This window comes from Podarcis gaigeae (assembly GCF_964106915.1).
Source record: "Podarcis gaigeae genome assembly, chromosome: 11".
In the NCBI taxonomy this organism is placed as follows: Eukaryota; Metazoa; Chordata; class Lepidosauria; order Squamata; family Lacertidae; genus Podarcis; species Podarcis gaigeae.
The window spans coordinates 53,884,479-53,900,037 of record NC_139687.1 but is presented as its reverse complement, the minus strand read 5'-3'; the positions used below and the strand labels follow the sequence as shown (position 1 = coordinate 53,900,037).

Below are 15,559 nucleotides of genomic sequence, written 5' to 3'. Positions count from 1 at the left end.
CCATTAATGTTTGACTTCCCCTCCACCCTTCCATGGTTTCCCCAAATTTCCGAATACTACTGCATATTAAAATTATTCTATCACGTCTCTCCTCCACCGTATTCTCACTGTAGGGGACGCGGGTGGTGCTGTGGGCTTAAACCACTGAGCCTCTTGGGCTTGCTGATTAGAAGGCTGGCGGTTTGAATCCCTGCGACATGGTGAGCTCCCGTTGCTCGGTCCCAGCTCCTGCCAACCTAGCAGTTCGAAAGCATGCCAGTGCCAGTAGATAAATAAGTACTGCTGCGGCAGGAAGGTACACAGCATTTCCACTCACTTTGGTTTCAGTCACGGTGTTCTGTTGCGCCAGAAGCAGTTTAGTCCTGCTGGCCACATGACCCAGAAAACGGTCTGTGGATAAACACTGGCTTCCTTGGCCTGAAAGCGAGGTGAGTGCTACAACCCCATAGTCGCCTTTGACTGGACTTAACTGCCCAGGGGTCCTTTTCCTTTACCTTCTCAGGTACACTTTGCTGCTGTTCTTACTCAAAACCGCCTTGCATTTTAACACGTTTACAAAAAAAATTAAAGAAATCTACAAACATTTCCCAGTCCTCCTTAAAAACTATCTTGCCTTGCTCTCTAATTCATCAGAAGAAGAATCTTTATTTGCATCAGCCACTAGCCATAACGACAAAATAAAAATGTACTGAAGATAGAGGTAAAAACCTAACTATACAAAATACATTCTGGATAGAGAAATAAAACTTTATTTGCATTAGCCAATGGCCATAGCAACAGTAAAACATTACAGTATACGCAGAAAAGGAAATTTGATATAAAAGCACAGTTTAAAGTCCTGAATTAGCAGTCAGTTAGTGGCCCTTATTCTGATTGCCCCTGCTATGAACCTAGCAACCTTTGATGTTATCTGCTCATTTTGATCTGATAGAAGAAAATACATTCTGGAGGTTCACATTAATAATCAAATAATAGCTCTTATTCCAATTGCCCCTGCATTTTTTTATATATATTTTTTGCTGTCACCTGATTATTTTGATGACAGGCATGTCCAACTCCCAAGAGACTCTGATCTACTCCCAGTATAAAAAAAAACCTGGCAGTGATCTACCCATTGTGCATTGTGTGGGTGGATTGCCCAGAGTTGTTGAACTTTTTTGGGGGGAGGATTGCAGGTTTTTTTAGCTTTCCCCCCGTTACTTTTTGTACGCAAGGATCCTGCGATCCACCAGGATCGGCACGGGATCTACCAGTTAGACATCTCTCTGCTAGAAGAAAGGACACAGTAGCAATGGTTGAGCGATGTGGTATGGATAATAGTAGAGGGGTAATAAGTAATAACCTCACTCCTCAAATCTTTATAGAGTACAAACCAGAAGCAGATGAGCTACTGATTCAATACTGCCATTTCCACAGGGACATAACCGTTTTTCCAGGGGAGTTTTTCGAAATCGACCCTCAAGTACAGCCTGTATTTTGGAATTGCTAAATTTTGCAAATAGGGTGCCAACGTGTCAAAATGACTAGGTGGGAAATAATCATAGCATGGACAAAATTTCCTTATCGTGGCCAAATTATTCTGCCGCTCAGTATCATATAGGCGCTGCCTACTTAAATTATTTGCTTTCCTAAAACCCAGTGTCGAGAACTGTTGTGGTGATAAACACCAGAAATGTAAAGCTTTGGGTTGACCATTTTAGTCCAATTTTACTAGTTAAACTTGCTAATTCAGCCTATTCCATCAGTTTCAGCTGCCGATTGTACCTTTTCCTTTTATGCACTTTTTAATATACTTTGCATAAAATAATGAAATTAGAAGAGTTCCCGATTTCCAGCAATTTCACCTCCAGACTCGCCAGCAGCTGCATCCAAAATGCCAAAGCGGTTCCTTTTCTTCCTCTGCAGCGGCTCCTCCTCCTCCTCCTCCTCCCCTTGAACGGTCTCAACCCCGGAACCTATTGCCTTTCCTATTATGCTCACTTCCTGAGCATGCGGAATAGCCCCCCATCCCGCAGGAGAAGGGCGCCTCTGAGCTTGCAAAGAGGGCAGTTCATTCCTCCGCTTCCGGCTGCTTGCTTGCAAGGTGCGTTTTGGACCGGGGAAAGGTCCGAATGAGCAAAACTGATTTTCAAGCAGGGAGGCTTGCTAGAGCCCCGAAAAACCCTCCTCTTTAAACAAAAATCACCTATTCTTTATTTTCTTATTTCCCTTCCTTGGTAGCCGGGCTCTCAAGCTAGGAGGACTCCGAGAGAGAAAACTCCAGGTGGGTAGGAAAAAAAACCACACACACACACCAAACGCCCCATGAAACTGTAAACGAGCTGCTTTTACGCCCAGGAGCAAAATCAGGTGGCGAACTCCAGCTCCCATGAGCCCCAGCAATGACTAGGGATGATGGGAATTGTAGTCCAACGCTATGGGGCGGAATTCCCAGGTCGATGAATGCCGTCTGCAGATTGGCTGAGGTTCTATGCATGCCAGGAAAGGGTTAAAATGCATGTCACTGTTTTAATGAGTAGGGGGTTACTGTTTTTTAATGCTCCGTCTTAAAACAAACAAAAAATCCCAGCAATGTTATCCCTCCTTTGCAACTGAAGTGGTAAATGCCATTCTATCTGGCCAGATAAGCTTTTCTTGCAGAATGTTTGATTTAGTTTGGTTGCAGTGCCAGACTTACTATAAGGTAAACAAGCTATAGCTTAGGGCCCCACTCACTTGGCCCACCCCCCCAAATTTCACTATTAATATACTTTAAAGGTAAAGGGACCCCGACCATTAGGTCCAGTTGTGACTGACTCTGGGGTTGCTGCGCTCATCTTGCTTTATTGGCCGAGGGAGCCGGCATACAGCTTCCGGGTCATGTGGCCAGCATGACTAAGCTGGTTCTGGTGAACCAGAGCAGCGCACGGAAACGCCGTTTACCTTCCCACTGGAGCGGTACCTATTTATCTACTTGCACTTTGATGTGCTTTCGAACTGCTAGGCTGGCAGGAGCAGGGAGTGAGCAACGGGAGCTCACCCTGTCGCGGGGATTCGAACCACCGACCTTCTGATCGGCAAGCCCTAGGCTCTGTGGTTTAACCCACAGCGCCACCCACATTCCTTTAATACTGTCCTTCTTCTTAATTGTATTTCAGTTCAACAATTACTTTGATAAAATAAATGTTTTGTTATGTGCAAATGACTTTAGATACCTATTAGGTCCTTAAATTACCATATAGCATATATTCAACACAAAAAACAGTGACAATTTGTTGTTGACAAAGGACAGCTGGATATATAAAGGGCCTCATTACCTTCAGTAGCTTAAACGTAAAGGGACCCCTGACCGTTCGGTCAAGTCGCAGACGACTCTGGGGTTGCTGTGCTCATCTCGCTTTACTGGCCGAGGGAGCCAGCGTACAGCTTCTAGTTCATGTGGCCAGCGTGACTAAGCTGCTTCTGGCGAACCAGAGCAGCACACGGAAACGACGTTTACCTTCCCGCCAGAGTGGTACCTTATTTATCTACTTGCACTTTGACGTGCTTTCGAACTGCTAGGTTGGCAGGAGCTGGGACCGAGCAACGGGAGCTCACCCCTTCGCGCGGATTCGAACCGCCGACCTTCTGATCGGCAAGCCTTAGGCTCTGTGGTTTAACCCACAGCACCACCCGCATCTCTTTTCAGTAGCTTAGGGCCTCATCAAACCTAAATCCGGCCCTGGTTGGTTGGTTGTGTTTCTGTGCTGCTTTTCATTCAGATGGATCCCAAAGCGGCTTACAGATAATCAATAGCAATAACCATAATGAAGCATAATCGAGCACTACAAATCCAGCACAGATGATTTGACAGAGCTGTTTGACAGTGGAATACAGTGGTGCCTCGCAAGACGAAAAGAATCCGTTCCGCGAGTCTCTTTGTCTTGCGGTTTTTTCGTCTTGCGAAGCAAGCCCATTAGTGCCTTAGCGGATTAGCGCTATTAGCGGCTTAGTGGATCAGCTGCTTAGCGGCTTAACGGATCAGCTGATAAGCAGCTTAGCAGCTTAGCGAATCAGCTGATAAGCGGCTTAGCGGCTTAGAAAAAGGGGGGGGGAGGAAAAAAACCCCTCAGGAACTCGCAAGACATTTTCGTCTTGCGAAGCAAGCCCATAGGAAATTTGTTTTGCGAAGCACCTCCAAAACGGAAAACCCTTTCGTCTAGCGGGTTTTCCGTCTTGCGAGGCATTCGTCTTGCGGGGCACCGCTGTAGACTCCCACGAAAGGTGGTGGAGTCTCCTTCTTTGGAGGTTTTTAAGCAGAGGCTGGATGGCCATCTGTCATGGATGCTTTAGCTGAGATTCCTGCATTGCAGGGGGTTGGACTAGATGACCCTTGGAGCCCCTTCAAACTATGGTTGCCAGATTTTTTTTCAATGAATCCAGGGACACTTTTTATTTTTATTTTTTTGAAGTTGAGTAGCAACAGGGAGTCAGTAGTGGGGATGGTGAGGCAAAAGACCCTGGGCCCAAGCACACATGCATACTGTATGAAGGTGCAAAGCCCTTCTTTCGCACCCTGTGGAACATAAATGCACAGAGTTTTTAAAACAAAAAAAAATAATCCTTCCAATAGCACCTTAAAGACCAACTAAGTCAGTTCTTGGTATGAGCTTTCATGTATTCTTCAGGTATCTGAAGAAGTGTGCATGCACACGAAAGCTCATACCAAGAACTGACTTAGTTGGTCTTTAAGGTGCTACTGGAAGGATTATTATTTTTTGTTTTGACTATGGCAGACCAACACGGCTACCTATCTGTAACCAGAGTTTTTAAGAATCTGAGCAAAGGTGCTCCTCCTGCCTGTGACTCCCGAGCCTTCCCCAATCTCCTCACTCTTCCCTCTTTCTTTTGACTTATCGGGGGAGACTCGGGAGTCGTGGGTGGGCGGCCATTGCCCAGTTTTTTTAAAAAACCTGTGCATTTATGTTTCACAGGGTGCGAAAGAAGGGCTTTGCACCTTGTCTGGCAGAGAAACCGAGCACCTTGCGCCCCTCCTAGGCAACGCCCACCCACCCATGATTCCTGAGCCTCCCTCGATCTGTCAAAATAAAGGGGAAGGGGGCAGGAGATCTGTACTACCAGACATCCCCGGTTCTCCTTCAGCAGTGGCGGCGGCAGTGAGCAGCTCCTGAAGCCAGCCAGAGCCAACTGCGCTACCAGGCTGGCTCCAGGCTGCTGAGGCTGCCGCTGCCACATTTCCTGAGGACAGATTTGCAAATCTGGGGACATTCCGGGGACAGAATTTGTCCGGGGACAGGTTTGCAAAACTGGGGACTGTCCCTGGGAACCGGGGACGTCTGGTAACCCTACTTCAAACTCTTCACAGCCTAGGACCCTCGTACCTACGGGACCGCCTTTCCTGGTATGCCCCACGGAGGACCTTAAGGTCCATAAATAGCAACACCCTAGCGGTCCTGGGCCCTAAGGAAGTTAGATTAGCTTCAACCAGAGCCAGGGCCTTTTCAACACTGGCTCCGGCCTGGTGGAACGCTCTGCCTCATGAGACCAGGGCCCTGCAGGATCTGATTTCTTTCCGCAGGGCCTGTAAGACATAGTTGTTCCACCTGGCCTTTGGCTTGGAGCCAATTTGATTCCTTCCCCCTCTTTCTTTTTCCTTTCTCCTACTGTGATGGGACTGCATTTTAATATTTTAATGTTTCTATATTTTAATGTTGTATTTTAATCTTGTTTTTAAGTTGTATTCATTCAACTTGTTTTTATTATTGCTTGTTAGCCGCCCTGAGCCCGGCCTTGGCTGGGGAGGGCAGGGTATAAATAAAAATTATTATTATTATTATTATTATTATTATTATTATTATTATGTGATTCTATGATAGGAGTAAACATGTGCTCCATTGAATTTAGGAACCTAGGAAGACCCCTGCTGGATCAGATTAAAGGCAGCAGTTTGTTCTTACAGATGCCTATGGAAAACCCACATGCAAGAGCTGAGCACAACCGCACGCTTTCTATTTACAATCCCCGCCAGCTGGTGTTCGGAAGCAAATTCCTCCAACAGTGAAGGTAGAACGTAGCCATTATGCCTAGTAGCCACTGAAGGCCTTATCCTCCATGACTTTGTCTAATCCTCTTTGAAAGACATCCAACTTGGCGGCTGTCAGTCATTACCTCTTTGGGAGCTGACTTCTTTTGTCTGCCTTAAATCTTGCAACATTCAGCTTCATTGGTTATTCAAGAATTCTGGTGTTTAGGTCTTTACGCTTTAGTAAGTGTGCTTAGAATTGCAGCCTTAGCCTTTACCAGTACATTTTGATGTCACGTAGCTTTTCTCTTTGTGCACGGGGCCAGAAAACCCAAAAGTAAATCCCATTTGTTACTGTCTCCGCTAGGGTACCGCGCTGATTTGGAGCAAAATGGCGATGGATGTTACTTTCCTGGGAACCGGGGCTGCCTACCCGTCTCCAACGAGAGGGGCCTCGGCTACGGTGGTCCGTTTTGAAGGAGAAAGCTGGTTGTTCGATTGTGGCGAGGGGACGCAAACCCAGTTCATGAAAAGTCATCTGAAAGCAGGTCAGCGAACTCCATTGTCTCTCGAGTCAGATAGATCCCAACAACCTCTTTTCTAAAGTCGCTGGTAGAAGCTAGAAGTTCTATTTCCCCCCCAAAAAAAACTTTTTATTCATTTTATAACACAAATAAACAGCACTAACAGGAAAACAAACAATAGAAACAGATTCTTGTCTTATCCTTATTTTTTCTAAACATTGTTAGGTGGGCTTCCCCGAGTCCCCCCTATCTGATTTTTATTTTACCTCATCTTTAGCAGTTTACATATATCATAATTTCTAACCATTTTTTATCATACTTACTTTAACCATAAAAATCTTCACTTGCAAATAAAATACACTATCTTCTACTTCTAACCCTAGAGCCTAAATCCACTTCCAAAGCTATTCTAAGATCTACTGTATTTTTCGCCCTATAGGACGCACCGGCCCATAGGACGCACCTAGTTTTTTGGGGGGGAAATCAAGGAAAAAATTTTTATTTCCCCCCCCCCCAGGTTTGCGCAGCCATCCCCAAGCTAGAAGAGGGAGACAGAGCGCTCCGTCTCCCTCTTCTGCCTTCAGGGACAGCCTCTCTAGCCTCCACGGGGCAGTGGCTTGCCCCGCTGTCCCCCGAGCTTGAGGGCTGGCGATGGGGAGAATCAAGCTTGCTTCTCCCCCCCGCCAGCCTCCAGACCAGGTCCGGGAATAGTGGGGTGGCGGCGCTCCGCCTCCCCGCTATCCCCTGAGCTTGTGGGGCTGGTGGGGGGGGGAGAAGCTTGCTTCTCCCCCCCGCCAGCCCCCAGATCAGGTCGGGGAATAGCGGGGTGGCGGCGCTCCGCCTCCCCGCTGTCCCCTGAGCTTTTGGGCTGCAGGCTGCTGCTCGCAAGCCTTGCGAGCCCGTGGGACCTCCCGCCGGGCTTGCAAGGCTTGCGGATAGCTTCCTGAAGCCTGGAGAGCGAGAGGGGTCGGTACTCACCGACCCCTCTCGCTCTCCAGGCTTCAGCAAAAGCCTGCATTCGCCCCATAGGACGCACACACATTTCCCCTTCAATTTTGGAGGGGAAAAAGTGTGTCCTATAGGGCAAAAAATACAGTAAATATTAACATATTTTTTCAAATATTCCAATCTTCTTCCACCGTCTCTTCTCTCTGGTCTCGGAGTCTCCTGGTCAGTTCGGCAAGTTCCATATAGTCCATCATCTTCATCTGCCACTCTTCTATAGTTGGTAAATCTTGTTTCTTCCAGCAGAAGCTAGAGGCTCTAGCCAAGCTGGCATCTTTGGAAAAGTATGTGTTTCCAGTTCCACGCTTAAGGCGGCAATCCTATACTGTGCACCAAGGTGTCACCAACCATTTCTATTTATTCATTTGATGTTTTATTTCATATAATATTTATTGATTTTGTTAAGAAGGGCAAACATAGCCAAGAATAAAATAAAATGAAGAAGCTAAAGTGCAAGCCAGGAAGCATCACAATAATAAAATATTGACTTATACCGATTATGATAATCGATAATGGGTGGCATGCCTATCTAATTTATGACAAGGTGAAGTCCACAGGGGTTTCCTGAATCATCTAATAAGGAAATCATTATATAAGATCTGGATAAAATATAAAGGGATGTTGGAACCAAAAATACCTCTGTGGACCTTGCTGACAGAAGCGATGGCAGTTAAGAAAAAGAACAACTCCATATGCCTATTCTAAAGGTGGAACGGAACTATAGCCTAACATATTTGTACTTCTCTGGTGTGAACTTCTGTTTTCTCCATGTGCTGTTTTCAATGTATGCCTCCTGAATTCTCTCATCTCCAATCCATTGTTGTGTTTTTAGGAAGGATTGCGAAGATCTTTATAACACACCTCCACGGGGACCACATCTTTGGCCTCCCTGGGCTTCTTTGTACGATCAGCCTCCAGAGTAGCCCTGCCACAAACAAGCTGCCGGTTGAGATTTATGGACCTCTTGGGCTGAGGAGCTTCATCTGCAGAACTTTGGAGCTTTCCCACTCGCAGCTCGCCTTCCCTTGGGTCGTTCACGAACTGGTGCCTACGCCAGACCAGTGCCCTGCAGAGGAACGGAAGGAGCAGTCTTTTGTGGTCTCGTCTGAAGAGGCACCAGGAAAAACCATCCGCCTGGACCCTCTAGAAGACTCGTACACCTTGGTGGACAACTCTCAGTTTGTGGTGAAGGCGTTTAGGCTGTTTCACCGCATACCTTCCTTCGGATTTCTCGTGGAAGAGAAGCCACGGCCTGGCAAACTCAACGCCCAGAAGCTGAAGGAACTAGGTAATAATGGGCCTGCCTCTTTCGACCCTTGGGAAAACTGTCCTGTATCAGGTGTTTTGAAGTTTGTCTTAAAAAAGGGACAAACAACAGGTATCCTCTAGAGTTCGTGGATAGCAATTCCAAGCAGCCCCTTCCAGCATGGCCATTGATTATGGATGATGGGAATCTACACCCAGTGGTTACCTCTAGTCTTTTTTTTTTTTGAGACCTGCAACAGAAAGTTGCAGCATGGAGGTTTCCTGTTCAGGGTGCCAGCCAGCCAAGCCCTTTCCTCAGGGTACTCCATTCCATTGCCCCTCCCTTGCCCAGCAAACAGTGTTCTGTGGCCACTGAGTATGCTCAGTTCTCATTAGAATGGGTTTTTTGGGTAAGATTTTTACAACGGCAAACTTTGCAATTTCCCCGATTGTGCCCTTTTGTGTGTGGATGGTCCTGTTTTGGTAATAATAATAATAATAATAATAATAATAATAATAATATGGTTATTATTATTATTATTATTATTATTATTATTATTAATACCCCGCCCTTTCTGGTTCAAAAACCTGGCTCAGGGCGGCTAACAACAAATTGTAAAAGCAGCATAAAATACAATATAAAAACATGAATAACAATAAAATTCAAAGTTCAGAAATCAATTTAGGGGAAATCCATCTAATAAACATTAGATAATCGCCAGGGCTAGCTGGCTGAATTAGTCCTACTTGGGCCAGCAACAAGGCCAGGGGAGAATTAGCTGTGAAGTCTCAGAGTGGGTAATCTTCATAAAAGGGGAGGGGAAGGGAAGAGAAGGGAAATAAAAGATCAGGCTGAATTCAAATTAAAAGCCAGGCGGAATAGCTCTGTCTTACACACCTGATGGAAGGAGATTAAATCCTGAAGGGCCCTAGTCTCATGGGACAGAGCATTCCACCCAGTCGGAGCCATCACTGAAAAGGCCCTGGCCCTGGTGGAGTATTGATACTTGAAGACTGGTTTTGCTGTTAGCATCTAGGGTGCTCCAGATCATGTTAATCCAGTGATCCAATCAACATTAGCACACACCATGCCAAATCCTGGTCAATGTACTAATATTCATTGGATCCCAGTCAAGGTTCGATTTTACCTCCAGTGGGCTGGGACAAAGCAGCTTGTTTGTATGGCTCAGCTGGGGTGCTCCCGATCCCCGGCTGAGACACCCCTGGTGCTTCCCCCGCTTGCGTGGGAGCCAGCGCTGGGCTGGGGGCTCCTTTCATTGCTCTGCCGAGGGTAGCGGCAACTGCACACTCCTCAGCCAAGCAATTAAAGATACAGAGGGAGGCAGAGTGGGATGGCGGTTTCACTCAGCGGCATATCGCTGGTGAAACTGCCACCATTCCTGAATCCCTCTGCTAGCAACGCTCGCTGGAGGAAGTTGCTAGCAGAGGGACTGAAAAGCGGTAGCAGTTTCACCAGCAATATACCGCTGAATGAAGCTGACATCGCGGTCTGTTCCTAGGCGATATATCGATATACAGTGGTACCTTGGTTCTCAAACTTAATCCGTTCCGGAAGTCCATTCCAAAACCAAAGCGTTCCAAAACCAAGGCGTGCTTTCCCATAGAAAGTAATGCAAAATGGATGAATCCATTCCAGACTTTTAAAAAACCGCTAAAACAGCAATTTAACATGAATTTTACTATCTTACAAGACCATTGATCCATAAAATGAAAGCAATAAACAACGTACCACAGTCATACAGTCAACCAAACAGTAGCCGAACTGGGTTCCACACAGTCACAAAAACAAAACAAAAAGAGCCGCAAAAACAGAAACGCAAAAACAGACAGACCTCAGCGTAACACTCAAAACGGAAGTGTGGCATGCAAATCGGAAGCGTAACACTTAAAACGGATGCGTAATACTCAAAACGGAAGTGTGGCGCTCAAAATGGAGCATGTTTGGATTCCGAAAAAGGTTTGCAAACCAGAACACTTCCGTGTTTGCAGTGTTTTGGTTCCAAGTTGTTTGAGTACCAAGGCGTTTGAGAACTAAGGCACCACTGTATCAGCCAGGCCTACTTTTAAATGATGGCCGTACTTAACATTTACTTCAGGCAGAGTATCTCAACGGTTCCCACAACGACCCTGAATTGTAGGTTGGCATTGTGCTGCTGGCAGAGGTAGCCGTGAGAGATTTGAGCATAGGGCTTCTTGGTGCACAGCGCCACCTCTTAGCCACTGCGGTACACTTGATGGATTCAAATTCCCACAGCGCCTCTGCTGATCATCGTGAGCGCTGACGTCACACCGCAGCTCCCGAGTGTGACTAATAACTTTCCGAGCAGGGGAAACAGCTTGCTTTTGCCCATAAAAGAGAGTGCTGTGGCAACTTAGGGAATAATTAATTTAGCACAGTGATTGTGTGTGTGTGTCTTCAAAGCCATCGGCCTGCTCCATGTAATCGCCATTGGTTTCATGTGGGATGTGCTTTTGAGGCCAGTCTTTGAGATGCCTGCGCTCTTCTTTCCCTTTGCTGTTGCAGGCTAATGCACATATTTCCCTTTTGTAGAGACGCAGGTAATGTTGGTTAATGATTCTGATCAAATCTGAAAACTTTAGTGCAGAAATCCATGGGGGGTAGGAGCAGAGCTCCTTCCACCCCCACCCAAAAAAAAGCATTTCAAAGTAGAGAATCCTTCATGTAACAGGGAAGGAACAATCAGTGTTGCATAAGATTATAGTTCTACCCTTTTTATTTTTCAACCAAGGCTAACTGAGAGCTCTATTTAATGTGCGGGGTTGTAGTATCAGGCTGGCCTTGGCTGAAGCACTGCAGATGTCATATTGCAAGTATTAAAATATATCATCTATAGGGCAAAAAATCATGTGGCAATGGATGCAGCGAGAAAGGGTTGAAAAGGAATCTGAATAGGATGGAACTTTTTCATGTGTAGAACTTGTTAGGCAACAGAAACAATTCAGTACCTAAAAATGGAAACTCTGCATGCACTTTATTCTAAACGCAGTATTTCCCCTGCATAAAATGTTAAATCATACAGACTTCGAAGGGACCCTGAGGATCATCTAGTCCAACTCCCTGCAAAGTAGGAGTATGCAACTGGCCCTTATGGGGATTGAACCTGCAACTTTGGAGTTATCAGCACCACACTCTAACCATCTGAGCTGTCCAGCAAAATGTTCATTAGCAGTGGTCACTGATGCAGGGAGGGAATGGTTATGGATCTGGGATGGATCATTGGATAGGTACCATCAGAGGAAAAAGTATGCTGCAGAAAATGCCTGCATATTTTGCAAATGTGCATTCATAAGGACTAGAAACTTGGTGGCATGAATGCGTGAATTTTTGGGGAATTGCCGATTGCTCAAAAATGTGTTTAAAATTTTGTTGCAAGCCAAGCTTCTTGACAAATAGCTTTGGACCTGTGCTTTAATTTCTAGGAGTTCCACCAGGCCCTATATACGGCAGACTGAAAGACGGGGCTACAGTTGTCCTGGAAAACGGTACAACCATCTTTCCTTCAGATGTCACGGAAGACCCGCTTCCTGGGAGAAAAGTTTGCATTTTAGGAGACTGCTCTGGCATTGTAGGACACGGAGCGGCGGCCCTTTGTTACGGAGCCGATCTCTTGGTTCACGAAGCCACGCTGGACGATGCCCAGGCAGACAAGGCGAAGGAGCATGGTCACAGCACCCCACGGGTGGCGGCGGAGTTTGCAAAGTTGTGCAAAGTGAAGAAACTGGTTCTGTCTCACTTCAGTCAGAGATACAAGCCTGCAGGTCAGACTGGTGAAGGAGATGTGGATGTCATGGAGCTGAAGAGGCAAGCCGAGGAGGTATTGGATGGCCAAGAAGTGGTGTTAGCCGAGGATTTTATGACCATTGATATTCCAATGAAAAAAGTAACAATAGCGCCACCAAATTAATTTGCTGATAGGCGGAACCTATAGCTATAGTTTACTTCCAAATTAGTTTCTTAATGCCCAGTTGGAGGGGGTTACGGACCTGATCCATTGGACTTACTTATGGGCACTTTTCCTACTTGAAAGACCTCATCCGTGCTTTCCTTTTGACAAATATATTAATTAAATCATCAAAAGACTGAGCTAGCAAGCTTACTTTCTGCTGAAGGCATAATGAGCTGGTTTAGCCTTTGATCTCAGGCAAACCATTACAAATTTCAGTTTCCTAAACTAAGCATTCTTAAGAGTCATAATGGGACGCGGGTGGCGCTGTGGGTTAAACCACAGAGCCTAGGACTTGCTGATCATAAGGTCGGCAGTTTGAATCCCCACGACGGGGTGAGCTCCCGTTGCTCTGTCCCTGCTCCTGCCAATCTAGCAGTTCGAAAGCACGTCAAAGTGCAAGTAGATCAATAGGTACCGCTCCGGCGGGAAAGTAAATGGCGTTTCCGTGTGCTGCTCTGGTTCGCCAGAAGCAGCTTAGTCATGCTGGCCACATGACTCGGAAGCTGGACGCCAGCTCCCTCGGCCAGTAAAGCGAGACGAGAACCGCAACCCCAGAGTCGGTCATGACTGGACCTAATGGTCAGGGGTTCTTTAAGAGTCATAATGCATATCTGTTGAAAATAGGTTTGGAGTGAAGTGCAATCTGGGATGGAATTATAATGGCGAAAAGGTGGGTAGACCCTGGTGCCTGCAGGTGATATCAGATTCCATGATCCATCTGCCATAACACAGACCTGTGCAATGTGGCAAAATCATAAAACAGGGATTGGAAATATGTGCAGTCAGAGAACTCAAGTGCATGATCTCATCCACAGACTGCAACTCACAAAACCACTCACAAAACCACTGTTCATTTATTTCATAATTTTTTTATCACACTCGGTTGTCAGAAACCTCAAAGCAGTTTACAAAAAGAACGCTAAAATGATCAGTCAAAACTGTTAAGAACAATCATTTTTACAATTCAAAACAATATAATCAGTGATAAACTAAAAACAGGTAAAACACACACACACCGACATGATAGATATCTATGTAGGCATGTATAAGCAAATAATTTTTAGCAGGTGGCAGATAGAGTACAGTGAAGGTGCCTGCCCCATGTCAAGAGGCAAGGAGTTCTAAAGTGTAGTACCATCGTAATCAAATGTCAGTTTCTTACAAATGCAGTTTATTTGGCACCTGTAATAGTACAAGAATGGTAACGCGGGTGGCGCTGTGGGTTAAACCACAGAGCCTAGGACTTGCTGATCATAAGGTCGGCGGTTCAAATCCCCACGACGGGGTGAGCTCCCATTGCTCGGTCCCTGCTCCTGCCAACCTAGCAGTTCGAAAGCACGTCAAAGTGCAAGTAGATAAATAGGTACCGCTCCAGCAGGAAGATAAACGACGTTTCCATGCGCTGCTCTGGTTCACCAGAAGCGGCTTAGTCATGCTGGCCACATGACCTGGAAGCTGTACGCCGGCTCCCTCGGCCAATAAAGCGAGATGAGCGCCGCAACCCGAGTCGGTCACGACTGGACCTAATGGTCAGGGGTCCCTTTACGTTTAATAGTATAAGAACTGGTGTTCAAATTACTGCGTTGTGTTGCGTGGAAAGGAATGCAGCAGAAGGCAACTCTGTGTTGGAGGCTTCGCTTTAGCAGAAGCCGCTGCATAGAAGCGAGAAGCACGAAGGATTGCGAAATGTGGTTCATCTCCTCTGCAGCTTCTAAAATGTCACGAAACTGGTTATCTTTTACTTCCCCTTTTGCTTTTTGGATCCAAGTGCATCCAGAGTTTAAAAATACTTCTGCCTCCCCCGAGATCCCATCCAAGCTCAGATGTCCTTGATCTAATTTTAAACTTGGCAGGCCCATTGGCCATGAAGGCTGAATCTTTCCCATGTTCAAAGAAAGAGGGCGTGGCTTGGGCCAAAGATCCCAACTGCTGCGCACATTCTCCCTTTAAATAGCATAGCCTGGCTCGGCTATCCCCAGGGTTTCCTCCTGTTCAGTGTCCCAAGACAAGGAAAAATTTCCTGCAGCTAATCACTGGGAGTTCAACACTTTCTCCCTGCAAGCAGGTCCCTGATTCAACTTGCAATTATTGCATCTAATCGCATCCCAAGTGCTAGGTGCTTTTATGGTTGGCAGGGCCGGGATTTTGAACCGTGGAAATCCCTGGACTTTGGCAACCAGCAAGCAAGCCCAGCTTTTCACAATTGGATTCTCTCGCCTTGTTGACCCAAGCTGAAGTTGGGCTGGGTGTAAGGACCTTACACCCCATCCCAAAAGTGAGGAGGGGGACGTCATTTGGTGGTTCCCCTCAGATCCCTTGCTTTAAACAAACAGACTTGTTTGCAGGGGTCCTGAGGATCATCTAGTCCAGCCCCCTGCAATGCAGAAATCTCAACTAGATCACCTATCATTTATGGCCATTCAACCTCTGCTTGAAAATGTGTGCGCGCTCGTGTGCCCTAAACCCAGCGCTGCTGGCAGATCAAGGCTGGTGGCTGTCGCCTGGTAGCAATCCTGTACCGCGTGCACGGTGCAAACAAGAAGCAGTGCGGGGGGTTTTTTTGAGCAAAATTGGCGGTATTTCCGGGAAGGAATCGACCCCTCCTCTCTAGCCAGCAATTTCAGGGCAAAAGAAAGTTTTTTTTTTAAAAAAAAAAGCCACCCGCCCGTTCTGTGTTCGCACGCTGACGACGCTCCTGAAAACCAAAAACCCAACTCCCTTTCCCTCTCCTGGATCCCGCGGTTACTCCGCGCCCGCCCGCATTCTTTTCCAAGCAGAAAAAAAAACAACCTATG

General features: G+C 46.4%; 1 protein-coding gene across 2 annotated transcripts; it reads left to right on the top strand.

The window, feature by feature from the left end:
• Nucleotides 1-742: 742 nt before the first annotated feature.
• Nucleotides 743-12,898, top strand: ELAC1 (elaC ribonuclease Z 1). 2 transcript variants are annotated; one of them, XM_083702896.1, is made up of 5 exons: nucleotides 743-2,083; nucleotides 2,221-2,263; nucleotides 6,369-6,549; nucleotides 8,363-8,818; nucleotides 12,238-12,898. In XM_083702896.1, exons 3-5 carry the CDS (start codon nucleotides 6,393-6,395, stop codon nucleotides 12,720-12,722), a joined length of 1,098 nt encoding a protein of 365 aa, XP_083559022.1. In that variant the 5' UTR covers nucleotides 743-2,083; nucleotides 2,221-2,263; nucleotides 6,369-6,392; the 3' UTR covers nucleotides 12,723-12,898. The 2 variants fall into 2 exon arrangements, with proteins under 2 accessions (XP_083559022.1, XP_083559023.1); XM_083702897.1 differs by lacking the exon at nucleotides 2,221-2,263.
• Nucleotides 12,899-15,559: the final 2,661 nt, after the last annotated feature.